The 19,326-nt window shown below is 38.4% G+C and overlaps 1 protein-coding gene across 1 annotated transcript in view; it reads right to left on the bottom strand.

Annotated features, from left to right (window-relative positions):
* The window catches only part of ZNF704 (zinc finger protein 704), a 92,955-nt gene that overhangs the window by 61,797 nt on the left and 11,832 nt on the right, over positions 1–19,326 (bottom strand). The window contains exon 2 of the mRNA XM_058823085.1: positions 12,285–12,532. Within this exon, the coding sequence (XP_058679068.1) occupies positions 12,285–12,532 (248 nt within the window). The remainder of the gene's footprint in view (positions 1–12,284; positions 12,533–19,326) is intronic.

The following is a 19,326-nucleotide window of genomic DNA, read 5'->3' on the forward strand; positions in this document are numbered from 1 at the left end:
GTGTGAACAAACCCAACTCATTAGACTTAGCAATATATACTGACAAGACTGGTTTAGGAACAGAGGAAATTAGCCATGTGTTCATAATGGTTGTTCTCCAGGCTTTTGGCTGCCTATCCTTCACTTGGCTTGTGGGGCTTGGTTTGTGATTTTGTGTTTGGAATTTTTTAGTTTGTTGGTTTTTTTATATTTGCTGTGTTTGTTTGTAGTTAGAAAGATAAGCTTCTTCAAAGTCAAGTGCTTTCTTTAGGTTGTACTGTTTACAGAAATAGGAAACAATTTGTCCCTCACTGCTTACATAAAGAAAGTAATGTGCATGTTGTTTGTGGCCTCACCACAGGTGTTACGCAGCAAATTTTAATTATCCTGTTGGTGATTTAATGTTGTGTAAAAACATATCCTAGCATGTATACACATCTGCCCTTGCTTATTAAAATCTGTTCGTTTTGGCTAGCTCACAGACATGAAGATACTTCCTACCAACCAAAGCAGATTTTGAACTTTTGTCTGTTGTTCACTGCTCTCTCCCAAATAGAAACTGGGTATAATCATATACTAAATGTTCATTATTTCATGAAAACAGTAGCAAAAAAATTACAACTGGGTTCAGGTATGTAGTTAACCAGATTTGCTTTCTCCCAGCTACTTCCTTCTCTCCATGAGCTTGCACAGCTCTCAGAAGCCTTCCTTCACAATGTGGTGGGGCAGGGAAAGGTTGCTTGGATATTTTTCCAGGCACACAAATACAGTTAGTGAAAAATGTGGGAACTATGTAATTCCTTAATAAGCACAATACAACATATTCCATACATGGTTTATAGAATACATCACAGAAGCATAAGATAATTTGAGGTGTATCTTTGGTAGTGGAAGAAAAATTTTTCCTCACTGGAACTGAAAGGAATGCTTTAGAAGAGTGACCATGAAAAATGTCAAGTATTTCAAAGAAGGTGAGGCTTGGAGAATCACTGGTGGTCTTAAGGCATTGCTAGAGAAGAAGCATACCCATGGATGGAATCTGGGCAGAGCAGGCGGAAGGAGGAGAATACACAGTGAAAGGTGGGAAAGGAGGAGAGGTTTGAAGAATCAGTGGTGGTCTTAAGGGATTGCTAGGGAAGAAGCATAGGCATGGATGGAACCTGGGCAGAGCAAGTGGGAGGAGGAGAATACACAGTGAAAGGTAGCAGGCTACAGAGCACAGTGAACAGATCTCACAAAGCAGGAGGCACTCTAGGCCAGATGCTTTCTGAACTCCCACGATATCAAGGGATACATTCAGCTCAGACAAGCTTTAATTTTAAAAAGTAGGTAAGAAAGGCAGAAACACAGAGAATGGCTAAGTATTTGCCCCCAATATAGGAATGAACTGAAGGACAGCTTGTTCTCAGTTTTGAAGTCCAACTGAAGATTTTATCTTCCACATTTCCTGTTTCTGATACATTTGTAGCAAGTAAGCAAGCCATCCTTCTAAGCCCACTGAGAGGCAAGTAACAAGGGTCAACAGTACTTTCAAAGGTACTAATGACACTGAAGTACTGTGATGAACTGCAGCCCTGTTATAAGGGCTGTGTTTTACCAGGCATATAGAATAAAAACTACCTAGGAGCCAGAATCTCCTCAGCTGTACCCAGGCAGCCCATCTTGGGGGGTGAAATGAGGCCAACATCTCCAGCTGCTCTGGAGGCTTAGCTGCAACCACGACTGAGGGGCAGCAGCTGCTGAGACCTCCACCCTTGTCCCACAGAAGCAAGCCACAGATGGATGGGTAGCACTGGTAGGTGGGACATCTACTGAGTTGTCATGGTTTCTTTCACAGCAACTGTATTTTTCCATGTCTCTCAAATCCAACTCCTCACTGCAGAAATGCTGTCTCTCATATTCCTCTGCCATAATAATGACAGGAAAACTCAATTAACACTGTGAGCAATTTGGATGTCTGCACAACAGGTTGCCAAAAAACAATCCCAAGGGGGAAAAACCCCAACCAAAGATAACTAAGAACATTTGTTGCATAATGTAATTCAAAGTTTCTATCTGTAGGACCACTAAAATACATGTTTATTATGTCTTAAATCAAGATGTAAAAGCTTGGTTTTGAACTGCTTTAATGTTAATGATTTATTATACATGCAATACGTATCTAGTTTGGTAAGACCCATCCTATACATTCAATACAGATTTTCTCTTCAAGCTTCTTACTGAGATCAGAACATAATAAAATTGTGCATTCCCCTGCTAATAATTTATTCAGAGATTAGCAAGAGAGTAATGTATCTTCCTTTATAATACCCTGTATTTCTGTCAACATCATCATCAAATATATACCACAAAATACAATAAGTGTAACCACAAGCCTTTTTATATGACATATTTTAAAGGACTTTCAACATTGATTAGATCTTTACTACAGATGTTATTATTCTTGTGATCAAAAAGTACTCTAGACAGGTACTTGAAGTAGAAACATCAATTTTGAAAAATTAACTATCAGGAAGACATTTCTCTAGATACTAGAGACAAGCACACAAGTATGTCACCAAACAAATGCTTACCCCAAATTAAAAAAAAAACAAAAGTGTGTATATGTATACACATCCATAAACATATTATTTAATAGCTACTCTTCACTTAGTGTGAGAACTATTCATCTGTAATCTTGGAGCCAAGGGCCCAGTGAACCCCATAAAAGCAACCACCATTATATAAAATAAATTATGCTACACTGAGAAGCAAGAGATAACATAAACATTCCCCATACTAATAGCCTTTCTATTAGAGAGAAAAGAACAAATCATTTAGTCCAAGAGGGCACTGAGAACAGTCCATGACTTCAGGATGCAGTTGTGGGGAGTTAAGCAAGGAAAGAGCAGCCAAAGCATCCTTTCTAAAATGTTAGCACAGGCTTATAAGGAAGTGACATCAAACCTTTCTTTCACAGGCACTTTTCATTACAAAGAAATGTCAAAAGAAGCCCAGCACACCCTCTTCATCATCTTCTCCCTCCTCATCCAGCCAAGTGAGAAATCTCCTCACACCAAGCCATCAGGTGACAGCACAGTATGTGGTACTGTGTGTGTATAGGAAAGCACTAAGTGCCTTTTTTAACACCTTATGTCACTGCCTCCCTTCAAGGGAGGAACCAATTGGACATACACAATGAAAACAAAAGACATGATCCAAATTAACATACACAGCAGGGAGCATAAGCTTGGGAACACAGGATGGGATGAAAAATGTCCCTCACATACAAGATTAAGACTACAAAGTATTTAACAGAGGTTTTCCTGGGGAAAGCATTACCTAAACACATGCTCTCCACTGCATTATAAAGCTGATGATAATGACAGTACATCTGCTACTCGTGGAAATATCACCCTCTGCTCTTCCTCAAACAAACAGCCATGACATTAAGTTTTGGGTAACAAACCAAATAAAATTAGGAGCAGCAGTTACAACAACTTACAATATAAGAATAATTTACTAAAAGCATCAATTGGCTGTTCACTCCATTTACCATCTGGAATACTGCCATTACTATAAAAAAATACATATGTCAACAGAGCAGCAGCCTCAGTGCAGTATGCTGGTGTTGATGCTGCAGAGGACAACTGTTTCCATAGGATAACACAGCTCAGTTGTCCAGCCATTTGTGGGCAGCTGGTAGGCCCCTGGAGAGAAGGAAGGACAACACGCAGATATCCAGAGTTTAGTAGAATGTATAATTAAGGAAATTCTGCTACTGTATTTCGGCAATTTTATTCTTTATTTTTCCCCTCAGTTCCCCAAGGAGGCTATCGCATATGCAGCCTCTAAGAGAGAATGTTTTATCCCAAAATGAGAACAAACAAATGTTTCTAAACATTGGTTTTTTGCAGATTGTAGAAATACATTTTCTTGGGAATGCTAAATATTTTTAGCAAAATTTCTAATCTAATTTCATTTTACTCATTTGATGGAAGAGCAAAGAAGCAAAGTACTTGGGGATGAACCTTCTCTGCTGGGACAACTAGTAGCAGAAATTCATATTCTAAGCCCAGTTTCCCTCAGTCCCCTGGTGATGCTACTACCTCTGCTCTGGTCACTGGGTACCAAGCACAGATGGGCTGAGGTCACAGTATCAGATCACCTGTAGGAATTCTTATGGCAGAATTTAAAATAGAGACCCATGCAAAATTGCAAAGCTGTTTCTGTATTGAGCTTGACTATCATACTTGAAGAACAGAAACTATTTTTTATTGTTGGCTTGAGAAAACTGTGATCAGGTTAAACTTTTGCAAGTTTCCAAAGAGCAGCTGTGTATCCAGGTATGGAGCTAGGTTTTCCACATGCAGCACAAGTGTGGTGCAGTACCACTCCATGTTACCCAGTGCTGCTTCAGTTACAAGATCAGATGGCATCTTTTTTGAAAGACTAACAGCTGATAAAAATTTGTAGAGGCTTTATGCAGGCCCTGTGTATCTAGCATCACTTCTGTTTCACCATGTTCTCAAAATGATCAGGGATTTGAGAAGACAGAGTTATAGACTATATTAAACTATGCAGATTAGTAAAACCTCAAGAAGATGGGGTTCTGCTTCAAATAAAAACAGCCCTTTAGAAAAAACTAATTTACACACATCTAGATACTGATACACATAATCTAGATACTGATATTTTTAAGTGATTAAGTGCTCTCTTTGACAACACACTTATTGTCACAAAACCTGAAGTAGTAATAGGCAAAACAGGTATTTGATGCATATAAATAATCATATAAATGCATATAAATAATAATATGAGTATTTGTTATTCATAAAAGACATCTTAAAATATCCTTTCTTCTACAAAAACCACTTATACAGTAACACACCAGGTTAATAAGAGTCACAGGAGTTTCATTGTAGTGTAGTTGTCTTAGGGGTATAAACAAAATATTTTAACTCCTCATACACACAATGCAAGCATATTACTATAAATGGAGAAAAGCAACACATTCTATCTCCTTTTTTCAAAATGTGTAAAATGAACGTTTTCATGCATATGATGCTAATTGAGTTAAGACAAAAACTTCTAAATATATTTTACAAACAACTGTCAGTGATATGACTTCTCTCAGAAAGAGGCATTGTGTTTTTGATGACCTCAGTGATACAACATCAAATATCACTAAAGAAACTAGAATACTTTAATTTTATAGCATGTAAATAAAATTATAGCTATGAACATAGCTATGATGTGTGTAATCTGTGTAACCATATATAAAGTAGCCCATTCTTGCACGGTTTTCACAGATACACAAGTTACAAACCATTTACTCATTGACTTTTTTCTTTTTCTCAGCACAGATGGCATTTCAAGAGGAATTTTTTTGTGCCACAGCTAACACAACCCACAAAGAAATTACTCTTATTGAATATTGCCTGCTGTTGAGGAGTGTTTTGAAATTACACTCCATTTTTTAAGGGAACTGAAGAGCTGAGAACAAGCCGCGCATTCACATCAATGGCTAACACGAGAGCAGCAGGGCTGACTGAATGCAGCTCTTCACCAACCAGCTCCTGACGGCCGCTGCAGATTAGGGACACATTTTTCCTCTGTGCCACTTTTGAGGAATTCATTGAAATTTGCTTCATAATGAGATCACTGTCTGTTGGCAACTTCCATCACACAGATAAAATTATGCAGCCTTTTGTAATGGCTACCAGTGGAAGAAGATTTTTAGGAGAAGTAGGTGTACTTCAACAGATGAAGACAGATTTTCAAAGCAGTGCTTTGAATACAGGATTTCCTAGAGAAATGGGAAACTTATTTATATAAGTATATATACATATACACATGCTCAAGCAAAGCCTCCATCTGAAGATAATAACTGCCTAAAATAATACGGACGCCAATGTCAGGCTGTAGAACAACTTAGCTTTACCACACTTAATTGAACCATCAGATTTTCATACATTGTATTTTTCACTGGCTAGTAAGTCCACAGTTAAAAAAAATGGAAACTAACACTGGCCAAAAATCCAGAAGGCCAAAGTCACCAGCTGGTGTTGAAGTTCCCTCTTCTAACATTAATTCTATGGAAACCTGGGAACAGTGAACTCAGAAATGATGACCAGGTCCTACAAAAAGTCTCACCAAAGAGAAAGTCACTTTTTAATGAAAAGTAAGCTTCAGTTGTATCCTTGTTAGGTCTATTCCTGTTAAATCACATCCAGCTCTCACAGAACCAATTATGGTAAACCAGGCCCACAATCACACATAGTTGCCATTATGCCCCATTGTGTGAGAATCATCATCAAGTATGAAACATTACACGTAAAGAACAGCAAGAGCACGTTCCTTTATTCAGGAGATTAATATTCCTTCTGCTTTAAACATTACTGGGAAAAAAATACCTCAAGAGAAATGTTAACTAACCCAAAATTAGTGCTTTAAAAAGAAAATTACACTGCCAAAATCCTCCTGGGTAGGGTATCCAGCATATCCAAGACAAATGATGAAAATAAATTGTACTGGTCAGATAACTGATTCCTCTAGAAGCTGCAGCTGATTGAACATGATGGTCATGGGGACATCAATAACACAGACAAGTATGAAATATCTTGCAAGTGTCAAATCTGCACACAGCACAGCACAAAGGAGAGAAATGGGGGAACTGACAAAAGGCCCACTGAAGAATAAAGATACATTATGCACAATTTCAGAGCAAATTTTTCTTCATCTGGGAAGGCTACACCTCTTTTAAGAGACAATCCTATCCACATATTGCTGTGGTGCTCTGGCAGCGGGGACTTCTGAACAGTAGTGCCTGAGTATTATGCCATACCACCAGCTAGGAAATACAAGCTTATTTATAGCAAGATGAACCCTCCCAGTGCCTCAAATGGGACAGCCCTGCTCTGCTCCCCAGCATGTTTGGGACTTGATGCGTCTCACCACTGGAAAGGTGAGTTTCCAGCAGTTTGCAAGCTGTCAGGAATGCTGTCATTGGTCTCAACACCATGAGCAGCTGGTTCAGCTATCATGGCAACAAACACTATGCACACCTAGGCAAATAAACTGATGATGCCCTTCCAACATCCTAGAAGGCACCACACCATTTTGTAGCAGAAAAAATGACAAGCAGTCTACCACCATCAATATTATATGTAATCAAGGTTTACTGACTGATTGGGTAAAATTCAATCAAGCTGCACACATATTTAACTAAACAAATGTAGTAAACAAAGCAACAATTTACTACTTCAGTAATTCACTGGTGTATATGTTTGGAGAAGTTACTTTTAAATGCATGGTATTGCCAACTATCATATTTTTTACAGAAGCTCTGAAATTCAGGAATGACGCTGGGAATAGTTTTTGTTATATAAAAACAACTGCAATCAAAGTTTCTAAGTAGCATGAGTATAGAAAATGAAATTTAAGAACCAGGATCACTCAAACTACAGTACTGTGAAAAAAATAGGAGAAAATATCACAACTCCATGAAAAGCTATTGGGCTAGCAGGGAAATTTAGAAGGCTCAGAAACTCACAGAGCTACAGTCAGTAACTCTGAAGTACAGCCTGATTTCTTGGCCTTTTGTTTTCACTCAATTAAGCGGAAAATCCTCAGCAGCCAACAAACAGTTGATGCCCTCTGAAGATGCCCCATCAATCCCCTCAGCAAAAATTGTGAGAGATACATGAGAGAAGTTCCCCCAAGAAAACTGAGGACTAGTCTGAAACAGATGGAGAAAAATAACAGAAGACAATCTCTGAATAAACACCACCTCTGGATAAACAGAAAAGCACAACCTGATCTTCCCTCTACAAGCAGATTGGGAAGTTCTTCCAGTGAGGTTATCATAGTTAAGCAGATACTGCTTTTGATCTTGAAGTCAGGCTCCTGGAGAGCTTTGGCTATGAAAATATGCAAATGTTTCCACTGGAATGCATGGTACATAATCAATCATGCCCAGCAGGCCTTACAGATCAACAACACACTCTAATCAGAAGGCTGCCCAGAGCTATGTTCCTGAAGATACCAGGCAAGAAAATAATTTAGGAATGAAAATATATCACCATCTGTACTATTTCTTTATAATGATGGTGAGGAAACATGGCTGAAATTCATTTTCCCCCATCCTTCTGTAGCTATTCTACAAAGACCTAGAGAGACAATGTTGGAGAGAATTCCTAGAGGTATTTAATTTACTTTATTTCAATTATTTAATATATTTTTCCATTAAATTATAAACTAATTAGTAGATAAAATATAGGTACAGGAATAAAAATTAATTTCACAGTAATAGAGCAGCTTTTTTAATATAAAATCATCAGAAGATAGCAAAATCCAATCTATTATTGTCATGGCAAATGTCACTGCTTAACAGCAGTGAAACCGAAGAGCACAGGATTTATTGCACAATAACTATTTTAACACTCTAAGGAAGTGTCTAAGCAACTGATGTTTAGCTGAGGCTTGTCCTTTAGCAGGACAAACTATGTAGAAAAAGTTAGGCAGTTAGAAAATTTATCTTCTGCTCTTTTCTTCAGAGACAAGAGTACAGGAGGGCTGGGGAAAATGAGGATGATGTATCAAGAAGATAATACAAATTTCACAATATTTTGAGGTCATCTAGCAGAAGACTAACAAAAGAAAATCTCATGATTTATTCAAATGCACTTACCCATCAGAGGGGTAGAAGTGATGTGTGCCTGGTGCCTTCTGGAACACCTGAAAGGATCTCCTCCAACACTACTGCACTTTTGTTCTGAAGGGTTTCCAGCTACCACTGGCCAAAACACTTCAGTCTTAAAAGGCCCTTAACACCACCACCATTCTCCGACATTTATTCTCACATCTTACTCAAAAAAAGGAAACTTCATCTCCTGCTCTCCACCACCCACCCTTCTATCCTCCTTCTTCCAAGAGGCAGAAGCCATTCCCTGTGGACCTGGCCTGCACTGGGTCCCTCCTCACATCCTCACACCCACTGTATCAGCAGTCCAGGCTCTTTCCTGTCTTTCTTAGACATGCTTTGGAACTATGTGTCCATGATGGTAAGTAACTGAAGAAAATACAAATGAGCAAGAAGGTCCTGTTAACTTCCACACCTCTGCCTACTGGGAACATCCTCTCTGATTACATTTGACCTCTACAGACACAGCTGTCTGAAATACTGGCAAACCTGGCCCTGCTTCTGCCCACCAGAGAAGGTGATTAGTCCCACAGTGACACCACTCTCTTTTCACAAAATGGCCTTTCACTACTCAGATCCATGGATCTGGCTGTGTTTGACTGCTGCTGTTTGAACTGGAGATCAACCAAAAGTGTATTTTCTCTGTTCTACAGATAATATCTCAGTTGTCAGAGATAACTGCAGTTGAAAGCCAGACCACTTTTTCCAAGACTGCAGTTCTTTATGCATAAAAAACTGACAATAAACTCAATATCTAAAGGAAAAATAAAGAATTCAAGTTTCCTCATTATATCAAATAATCCATTTGCTCAATCTGAACAGTTTCATTTATGCTTATCTGCATTTCAGAAGAAGTAACCCAATTTAGCTCAGATAAGTTTTATTCAAAATGACCAATTGAAGAAATCTGAAAAAGGAAAGAATTAATGCTGTTAACTGCCATTTAATTTATTGCATTCCAAAAATAAAAATCATTATGAAAACCTCATGCTCTCCTCCTGCCTTAATCCAAAAGACACTTCCAGTACAGGACATAATATAGAGAGAAACATCTGTAGTATCTTCATAAGATGAAATAAAAATGTAAACAACGAACTTAAAAATTCTGCATCCAATGAAATATTTATTTTACTGTAATTTCCATGCACCTGACTACCAGCCACACAAAATACTAGGACTCAGTTAAGATATTTTAACATTTCTAAAATGTCAGAGTCCAAAAGCAATAATGAAAGCCCTGAAGCTGAATGCCTCCAAGAAACATTATGCTGGTGGTCTGCTGAACTGTTAGTTATTTTAGATACAGCCCCTCATAAAGATTTCCATTCTTATTCATTGAGATCCTTAAAACAGCTGAGAAGGGATGGCTTTTGTTTCATTTTGTGGAAAAAGTGAAGTAAATTTATCCATCTCCTAACAGCTCTTTTGCAAACAGTTCTTCAGAGCTCTTTTGGACATATTCATATGCCCCTGCTAATAATGAATCCAAAACTTTTATAAACTTCTGTCTCAAAATCACTTAAATATTGTAATGGATTTAGTTTAATACTGCAAAATGTAATGTCACCTCTCACTTTGGCATCTTTGAATTGAAATGGGTTCCGCTCAGTTCCACTAAGGTTTTAAAACAAAATAAATAACAAGCTTCACTTTGAGTTATTACTACATATGCCCTCTTTACAAACTAAATATTGGGGTTTTTTTTGTAAAGAGGGTATATGTAGCAATAAGAAATTAAGACCATATTAAACCCCTTATTTGTCCCACATAATTGCAAACATTATCTGATTAATTCAAGATGACCTTTCACAACTGGGTGTAACACATCTGCAAAGGCAGGTGGACTTTCTCATCAGAAGGGAGGACAGTTGACCCAATGAGGCCTTCCAGGAGGCAAAGGAACAAGGAATTCACCTCTGAGGAACATGCAACTGTCTCAGCACAGTCCTAGACAGAAGATTGGAAGGGGCCTAGAAAGAGGCAAGAAATGCATGGAGTCTTCTTGGAGAACGTGACTTAGAGATGAAACTGTGCTGCCAAGGAGGAGAGACTGGGTGCTCCCCTTCATTACAACAGCAAATATTTAGGAAGATCTCCAAGCAAGGGTTTAAGTGTTCTTCCTGTTAGTTGTGGACAAATGGCCCAATAATTCACCTCAGCCTCAATGCAAAACTTGAGCTTGACTGGAAATATGTATTAAGAATGACCAAAATGTTCATTATGCTATTGAACATAAATTCCAGGTTTCTTTCCTACTTCAGTCTTTAATTCTGCTAATGCTGGAGCTCAACCTACATGTCTGAAAACACACAACAACATAACACAGTAATTTTTATGCCCCTAACAAAATACATGCAGATGGAAAGAACAACTTTAGAAGACACCTTTGTAAAGTGAACTTATTTCCTATCATCTTAAGTATCCTGTGCTCAAAACTGGTGTCACAATTAGCCTTAAGAAGGCATTAAAGATGTTTATTCATCCTCTTTACCAGCTCATTGGAGAAAAAATATCCATCCCTCCAAGGAAGGATGATCTTGTAGCTACAGAAAATGAGGGCTTGACTACTACTTCAAGTAGATTATCTCCATGAAGTCACACAAAAATGCACTTAAACCCTGTACCTTAGCAGCCTGAGCTGTTAAATGGAAATGCTAACATATGGTTTGAGCAGAAGGCTAGCCTAGGTGACTTCCTGAGGTCCCTCCTGACCTACATGTTCTTGTGATCCTATTTGCTTTGAGACACACAGGATGAATGAGAAGGGCACTCAGACATTACAAGGTTGATTACTAGTGAAAATCTCAAATAAGTACCCTAACATTTTCAAGATTGTAATACATAGCTTTTTACTACATACATATGGGGGGAATCCTGTAAAAATGCTCATGGACTCAGTGCAAGTGACATCTATGACAGCCAGAGAAATACATCAAGTGATCCTGTTCTGGATTATATGGTAGAACCTGCTAGTTATGTTAGTTTTCAGAAAGCCAACAACCTGAAAAACTAAACATCTGTTTTGACTACAAATTTTTTAAGTAGCATCATAAACTTGAAAGGCCTTTTACCGAATTACATGCGAGTAAATTTACCAGGTAGATTAAGCAGAAATCTTTACAGACAGACTGATGCTAACATGAAGAAGAAAAAGAAAAAGTACTTGTCATCTTGCAACACAGAATACCCAATGAGTATAAAGTGTCTGCAAGTATGACAGTAAAAAATTTGAAAAATAAATTGCTAGCAGGTAAGATGATTTTGTATCTAATTTAGAAGATTACTTCTCAGGGTGAAGCTGAGTCAACAATCTCTTCTTAAGACTCATTCTTTTCTCCAAGTACCTCAGCTGCAGCACATTCTAAAAGCAAAAACAATGCAAAAGCAATAACAAGTCCTACTCTACAGATGCTCTCATTTTTAGCTACTGGTGTTTTTCATTTCCTGGCAGATCTCTCAAATAGGAAGGTTGTGAGGGACTTTGGACTGCCTGGGCACAAACACTAGCCTTAGCAGCTCATAGTGCTGTTTACCAAACTTGTATCTAATGTCCCATTAAAAAATGGCAGGGAAGAAAATGGAATAAAGCTTAAAACAAAACACAACAAAAGATCAAACTCACCTTGCTGGAGGCACATCAATATTTGAAGAAACAACCTTGCGCTTCTGTTCCAGAAGACAAACAGAACGAGTGTTTTCCTTTTCATGCTCATGAGCTCTGTTAAGTTTTTTGGTCTCTGCTGTTTTTAAATCTTCCTCCTTTGTGGTGAACAGGAGAAATTGTTGGTCTGGCAGTTTTCGACTGATGTCACTTTTTACATCCTCCTGTTGAAATGCATGGAAGGTCATTTCACGCTTGATGTTGGCTGCCTGAAAAATTGAAAGCAATTATTAAATTTTCCTTTAATTCACCTAAAATGGGAAACAACCCACTACCCACAGGCATTTGCTTCTAATTAATTATTTGAATTAGTGAATACCATTTCTTTGTCCTTCATAAAATCTGAAACTGCCATTGATTTCTCCAAAATGACTATAGCCAGGAAAATAAGCAATTTTTGTCCATTTGATAAAGCTATCAACCTCTTTATGTTAAATCAAAAAGGTATTTGAATAAGAATGTCAGAAACCAGATTATAAACAACATATCTTTAATGCACACACATCTGTGCAGCATAGCTGTGCAAAAGAAATCCTAGCTGTCTTCCTCCTAAAATGGCAGGGAAAAGAAGTCACAATTTTTCCAGATTAAACATAACCAAAAAATTAAAGCGCTTCCTACAGCCACATACTGGATTTTTTAAAAGCTGTATTTGTAAATGAAGGTTTTTCCAGGAGCAGAAAATAATTTGGTATGATCCAACTCATCTGCCAGAAGGCAAAGGGGAGCAAGTGATGGCAGCAGGATCTCTGTGAGGAGCCATCACAGGGCAGGAGCAACGCCAGGTTGTCTCTTTGCCAGCACTTCCCAGATCTTCTGGTCTGCCACTTCCCACAACCAAAGACTTCCCAAGCAAACAGGTGCCTTAGGAAATACACTCCCACTCTGGAATACAATGTGCTGGTGTTTATAAAGCAAACTATTGCAGGGTTGCAGGGAAGACCCTGAAAACTCATCAGAACCAAGCCACTTCACCTTCCCAGCAAGTAAAACAAAGCACAGGATCGAGATTTTCCTGTGAAATCCATTCCTTGGACAGCTACACTTCCATAGTTTCACAGAGGCACACCTATCTGTGAGGTTACCCCTCCAACCAACCCAAGCAACCAAGCAAAATATGGCCCAACAAAGTGGAAGCTTCTCCTGCCTCCAGCAGAGGTACTTCCACACCACGTGCACTTGCTCAGAGAAATGCAGGTGCCTTCTAGAGCTGGCAAATTGGATTTTAAAAGATTTGTAAATTATTGCTGATCTTCACATTGGAGATATCCAAGCTGTATTGTCCTCAGATAGTAACAGCACTAATAAACTGAAATTCCTATGTCAACTCTTCCAACTTATTCCTCCTTTTCATCATCCAAAAAATTAATCCATGTATTTGTGTATATATTAATGTAGTAAAATATATTCCTCTCTCCAGAGATCTCTATAGATTTCAAACCTCGCCAGTTACAAAAATGGTGCAAGCAATTTTAAGTTCACAGGAAAGATACTTGCCACAGTAATTTTGCTGTATTCTGTAAAGTGTATCACATCATTAATGCACAACTATTTAGGACTGATGATTTAATTGTTTCTAGTGCTTCCACTGAGGGGCTTCAAGAACAAAACAAGAGTTATTATTCTATGAACGTAAACAGTAGAAAGAATTAGACACTTTACACTTCTTCACACACAAACAGATGACACATTACCAAGAAAATCTGCCTGGAAGACAAAACAGTCAGCATGTGATCACACAGAATTAGGAGAAGACATATAAACAACACAAATTGAATTCTGATTTAATGATTTTTAAAAAAACCTTAGATTTACAATTAGCCTTTTTCTGAGTGCCTGAGAATCACTGAAATGCTGAGTTGCATTCAATTTTCAATAAAACTGACTTATAAGTAATGCACTGAAGTAACAAAAAAGCCTGAAAATACCCAAGATCCAATATCCTGCCCCTAGAAATTATGTAACACCAAACAAGGGTTTACATAAGATTTGATTTCCATCCCCTCCACTGCTACATGGTTTTCTCTTGCCTGACCACAGCTCCCTTCCTCCCGGGCCAGGATTTCCACCCCCCCTGCTGCAGAGGAGAGCTCTGTGCGGGGCAGGAGCAGCTCCCCTGCCGGGCATGGCAGAGGTGCCACAGGCACTGGGCAGCACCAGCAGCTGCCTCCTCACCCTCCACAACCCTTAGTGTGGGCTGAGAGCATGGGGAGGGACAGCCTCCCTCATCTCCTACTCTCCAATGCCTGACTGAACCCAGTTTTCATCAAGATGGTTTTAATGAATCTTTTAATGGACTAAGTGCATGACTGTACCAAAGAAAAAAAAAGGTATTTTTGTCTTCTATTTATGAAATTTTAGGATTGAACTCAGTTTCAGCAAATATAATGTGCCATACATTGCTGAGTTTTCTTTACAGACCTAAGTAGTGACAACAGAAGGTTGCAGGCTCAGACTACAGCTGTAATATAAAGCCAAAACCAAAAATAGCAGAATACTTTAACTGTGATACCAGATAATCTATTCTTATATATCAAATTTATCCACATCCAGTTCAAACACATTTCATACGTCAATATGCCACAATTAACAGTCAGTCCCATGCATGCATATGGAAGTGAGGAAAGACAAAAATCACAGAGCAAATGCTCAGGTTGCAGAAGCAGCTCAGGTTCTTCAGCTAATAGCCAGAAAAAGCAGAAGACCAAATCCAATACTTAGACTGAATCTCTTCCTCACCTTCATTTTTCAACAGATGCTTGGAAATACTAACTTCTTTCTCAACTTTCCCTTGAGAGTGACTGCATGTAAAGAATCTTTTCTGCTTTAGAAGTAGGTGATCATGAAAGAAAGCCAAGAGTTTTCCTGAGTGGGCTTTTTCCAGTAGCTTTCTCCTACTCCACATGCAGTTTTTCTATTTTATTTCATCCATGTCTCTGGAAGCCACTTCCCCTTGAGGCAGCTGCCCTGTCTGGAGGTGTATGGTGTCTTTTGTTGGAAATCCAACCACCTACACAAGCAGCCATAGATGTGAGGAGTGCTGAGGATCACAGTCATCTGAATGATCAGACTCCTCACTTCCTGGCAAACACTGATTAATGACCAGGACACCACTGACCTCAAGCTCTGCTTTACCAGAACTCATAGTTCAGAGATAACACAGATAATTTCCAAAATATCTTCCCAGATAGTTAACTGTTCTGTCATATTTTATCAATAACTTTATTTTTTTTCATAGATCCTTAATATTCTTTTACCCACTTGAGTCTTGGGATCATCCCTCAAGTCTAGAATGTTTCAGCAAAAATTCTGTGGAAGATCTAGTCAAACCTATCTAGGCCTGTCTCACAGAAAGAGAGAACCTAAGACTTTGACACCATTTTATTTCAGCTAACTTCCAATACTTCACATTTCTCCATCTTTTGCTGTTCTCAAATCCCATTATTCCCAAATGGTTCAGCTTTTCTTGTCCTCCAAATTTGCCATCTTATTGCCTCCAGTATGAACTACTGGTAAAATTTCTGTCCTTTTCATGCACTTGATGAATTATCGCTCACACAAGCCACTTGATAACAGGCTGTTTTTCTATGCAATTCACTGTGTATTTTCACCCTTAAGCCATTAGCAACCTTCAGCTTACTTTCAAGAGAGTTCTTTACAACCTGGCCTCAGGCAACCACATCACTTGGAAGTTCGGTCACAGAAACAGGAGCTATAACCCCCCTGTAAATTAAATAAACTAGTTTTGTTTCTCTCTGCAGTTACCTCCACCTGCCTTTGTCAATTTCCCCCCACCATCACCGCTATTTTCAGCAGTATATTAATAATTTTTCATTGCAAAACCTATTTTAACCTGCCTATAGAAAGTTTTATGTGGTGGTATTTTGTCATAACCAAATTGCTGGTCCTGAACTCCACATCAAGGCCATGTGTTGCAATGTAAGTCCTGTCCAAAATGAGCATGCTTAACACTGACACAAAGTGAGGGATTTAGAGAAATATTTCACTATTCCTTACAAATGATGAGCAGGCTGCAATTTTTCAGTAGTTTAGGCCTTAACTTATGTGCAGTCAATTTTTGCCCTACCCAAGAGCACATCCTTATACGACGCTGACATTGCAGTTAAACCTCAGTCTCCTCCAATTTCAGTTAAATTTCAGCTTGCATTTTACCTTGAACAGCAAAAAATTATTGATCAAAAAGACAACTCAGGCACTGAATTGCCTATTTAAAGGATCAGCAAACACTAGAACAAGTAGACCTATCACATTTATATGGAAACACAGAGACTCAGACTTGACAGATTGTGTCACTCCTTGAGTATAACCTGACTGGACTTTATCATCTTCCCTTACTTATGGTACACTGCTGCTTCAAAACTGGGGTTATTTATTTACAAATAGCTCACTAGCATTTAACAGGCATTAAGATATCTGTGTTTCCTATACAATGGAAGGCACTGAATTCCCAAGAATATCAGCATTGTGACCCAACTGTATGGAAATATATCTTCAAATGTGAAAACTGACTCCTACCCATATTCTTTCAAATTTCCTATTTTTTTGGTGCAGAACCTGTGGATTCAGGTGGGCACAGCAGGAATAGAAACATAATTTTTAACAGGCTTTGTAACAGACTACACAGACAGATGGAAACACAACAAACCATTGAAAGAATTGCCACACCACATACCATGCCTACTTTGCTGACAGTTTTATAAACATCTCAAGGGCTGATTTCCACATGGCAGCTGCCCAGCCCAAGAGAGCTCTGCCTCCCACCCCTGTGACTCGATGAAGCACCTTCCATGAAGCTACACCAATTTACATCAGATGAAGAAGATCCTATCACTGCATCTGCCTGCCAAGAACAGGACTGCAACCACAACCTGGCAGAGAGAGGCTTCAGCTCCCTGCCAGGCAGCACAGCAGTGAGAGCCCAGCAGGCTCCCTTAACCTTCTGGGGGGACACTGGCTAACTTCTGTTTCTCCTCATAATGTCTGCTGGGATCTGGAAGGACTAAGACACATGAGAAAGCTGAGCATGTCCCTTCCACACACACTTTGAATCCTAGAGGACTGTGTAAAGTAAATAATCTTCCAACTGTGGCCTATTTTGTGCCATTATGTTTTGTTCATACAGATAACAAAGCTAATTTTACAATAAAAGCAAAGAAGTACCTCTAAAGTACAATAAAACTATTTTACAAGGCAAGTATCTGTAGAAAAGCTGACTGCATCCAAAGCTCCCTATAAACAAATACACTAGCAGAAATACATTTTGGCAATCTAGCTCAGAATAATCTCACCATTTCTTAATAATCCTGAGCCGTTGCCATGTGTCCATTTTTGTACAAACTTCTTTTTCTCCCTCAACCCATAAAGCTGTATTTCCTTTGCCTCACCTACCACCACTCTAACTGGATTCAACTCCAGTATCACTTCATTCCAAAAAGAACAAGATCCCTCACAAGCCACACTAGGCTGTTTTCCAGAGTGGGGGAGGCAGGGTGGAGGGGTGGTGGTATGTGTGTGGGGGTGTAACATGCTAATTAATAAACACATATCAAAAAACCCCACCCCACCAGCAAACACCCAACTCACTGATCCAATTCTGGCTATTTGCATTGTCAACAGATAAATAATTTTAACATATAGGCCTATGCACAATACTGACACTGCATAGCTGACAAAGAAGACACAGTTTTGAATGTGGATTTTTGATTTCCATCGGATTTATGATGTAATCAGCTGATCTAATTCCATCAAAAAACTCTTTAGATTAAACACCAATTAAAAAAACACCAGATTAGACAGATCAGCTATGAGATGGCTTAACACCAGCCAACCTGCTGTATAACTCTGCTGCTTTTCATAAACAATTTTTTGATTCTGGCTTTGTGACCACCTCTTTCCATTTTCTGAAATAGATGTAATCATCCTAAGTGTTTGGGACTGCTAATAAACCTCCAAGCTGATAAGAAAACAAAAGTTCCAGGGTTTTTTTTTTAATTAAACAAGGCTTTAGCAACATTTTTGATCCATTACAGAACAAACAGACAGCTCAATGGGGAAGTGAAAGAAGGAATCAATATATTTCAGCCTAGCGTGTTAATGGGAAACAAGAATGAGATGTGTATATGTAACATGACATACATTTAAAATGTTCAGCCAAAACAAGAGCTCAATAACTGCAAGGCCCTTTTCAGGCCAGCCTGAACAGCCAGGCAATGCTCTAGGGACAGGGATAAGCCACTTTTCTCAACATGAAAGAAATCAGGAATAAAGTTCACAACAGAACAAAACAAACAAAAATGAAAAACACCAAACTTGCTACCAAAATTAAATGCAAGTAAAAAATATTTAAATTAAATATATAGAAGGACAAAGATTTTGATTCACTCATATTGCTTCATACAATATTTCCAGTTCAGGTTCCTGTAACAGAGGGAGGTTTTTACGTTAAAAAGCTCTAATTTTTGACATTCAAAAACAGTGTCCTCAGTGGAAGGAAAGAATGCATCAAATTTCCATTTTGCCAGAAATCTCTATTCATACTGGAACACAAAGAGATAAGACAGATTCGCGTAATGATGCTTGGAAATAATCTGCCCTGAATTTCAATGTATTATTACATTTTTGAGTATACTTTGCATTTAATTACTCGCTTCACCAGCAGTTGCTCATTACATATAAATCATGTAGATCTAATCACTCTAAGCATTTATAAACTGTTGGTCTCTAACAATATAGAACTTAATGCATCTTAAGGTCACTGTAAGTGTTCTTTACAATATATATTACACATTAATATACAGTAAAGTACTATTCATCTTCAATCAGGCTAGGACAAAATCCCTATCTTCATTTGACCAAACATAGAAAACCGTCCATAGAATATATTTTCTATGTATTAAAACACAACTCGAAGCATGTTAAGTTGCATGGATTCAAAACAGAGTGTTATGCAGCAAGAACTGAAGTCAGCAAGAAGTTTCTACCC

The sequence above is a fragment of the Ammospiza caudacuta genome, chromosome 1 (assembly GCF_027887145.1).
Source record: "Ammospiza caudacuta isolate bAmmCau1 chromosome 1, bAmmCau1.pri, whole genome shotgun sequence".
Classification (NCBI taxonomy): Eukaryota; Metazoa; Chordata; class Aves; order Passeriformes; family Passerellidae; genus Ammospiza; species Ammospiza caudacuta.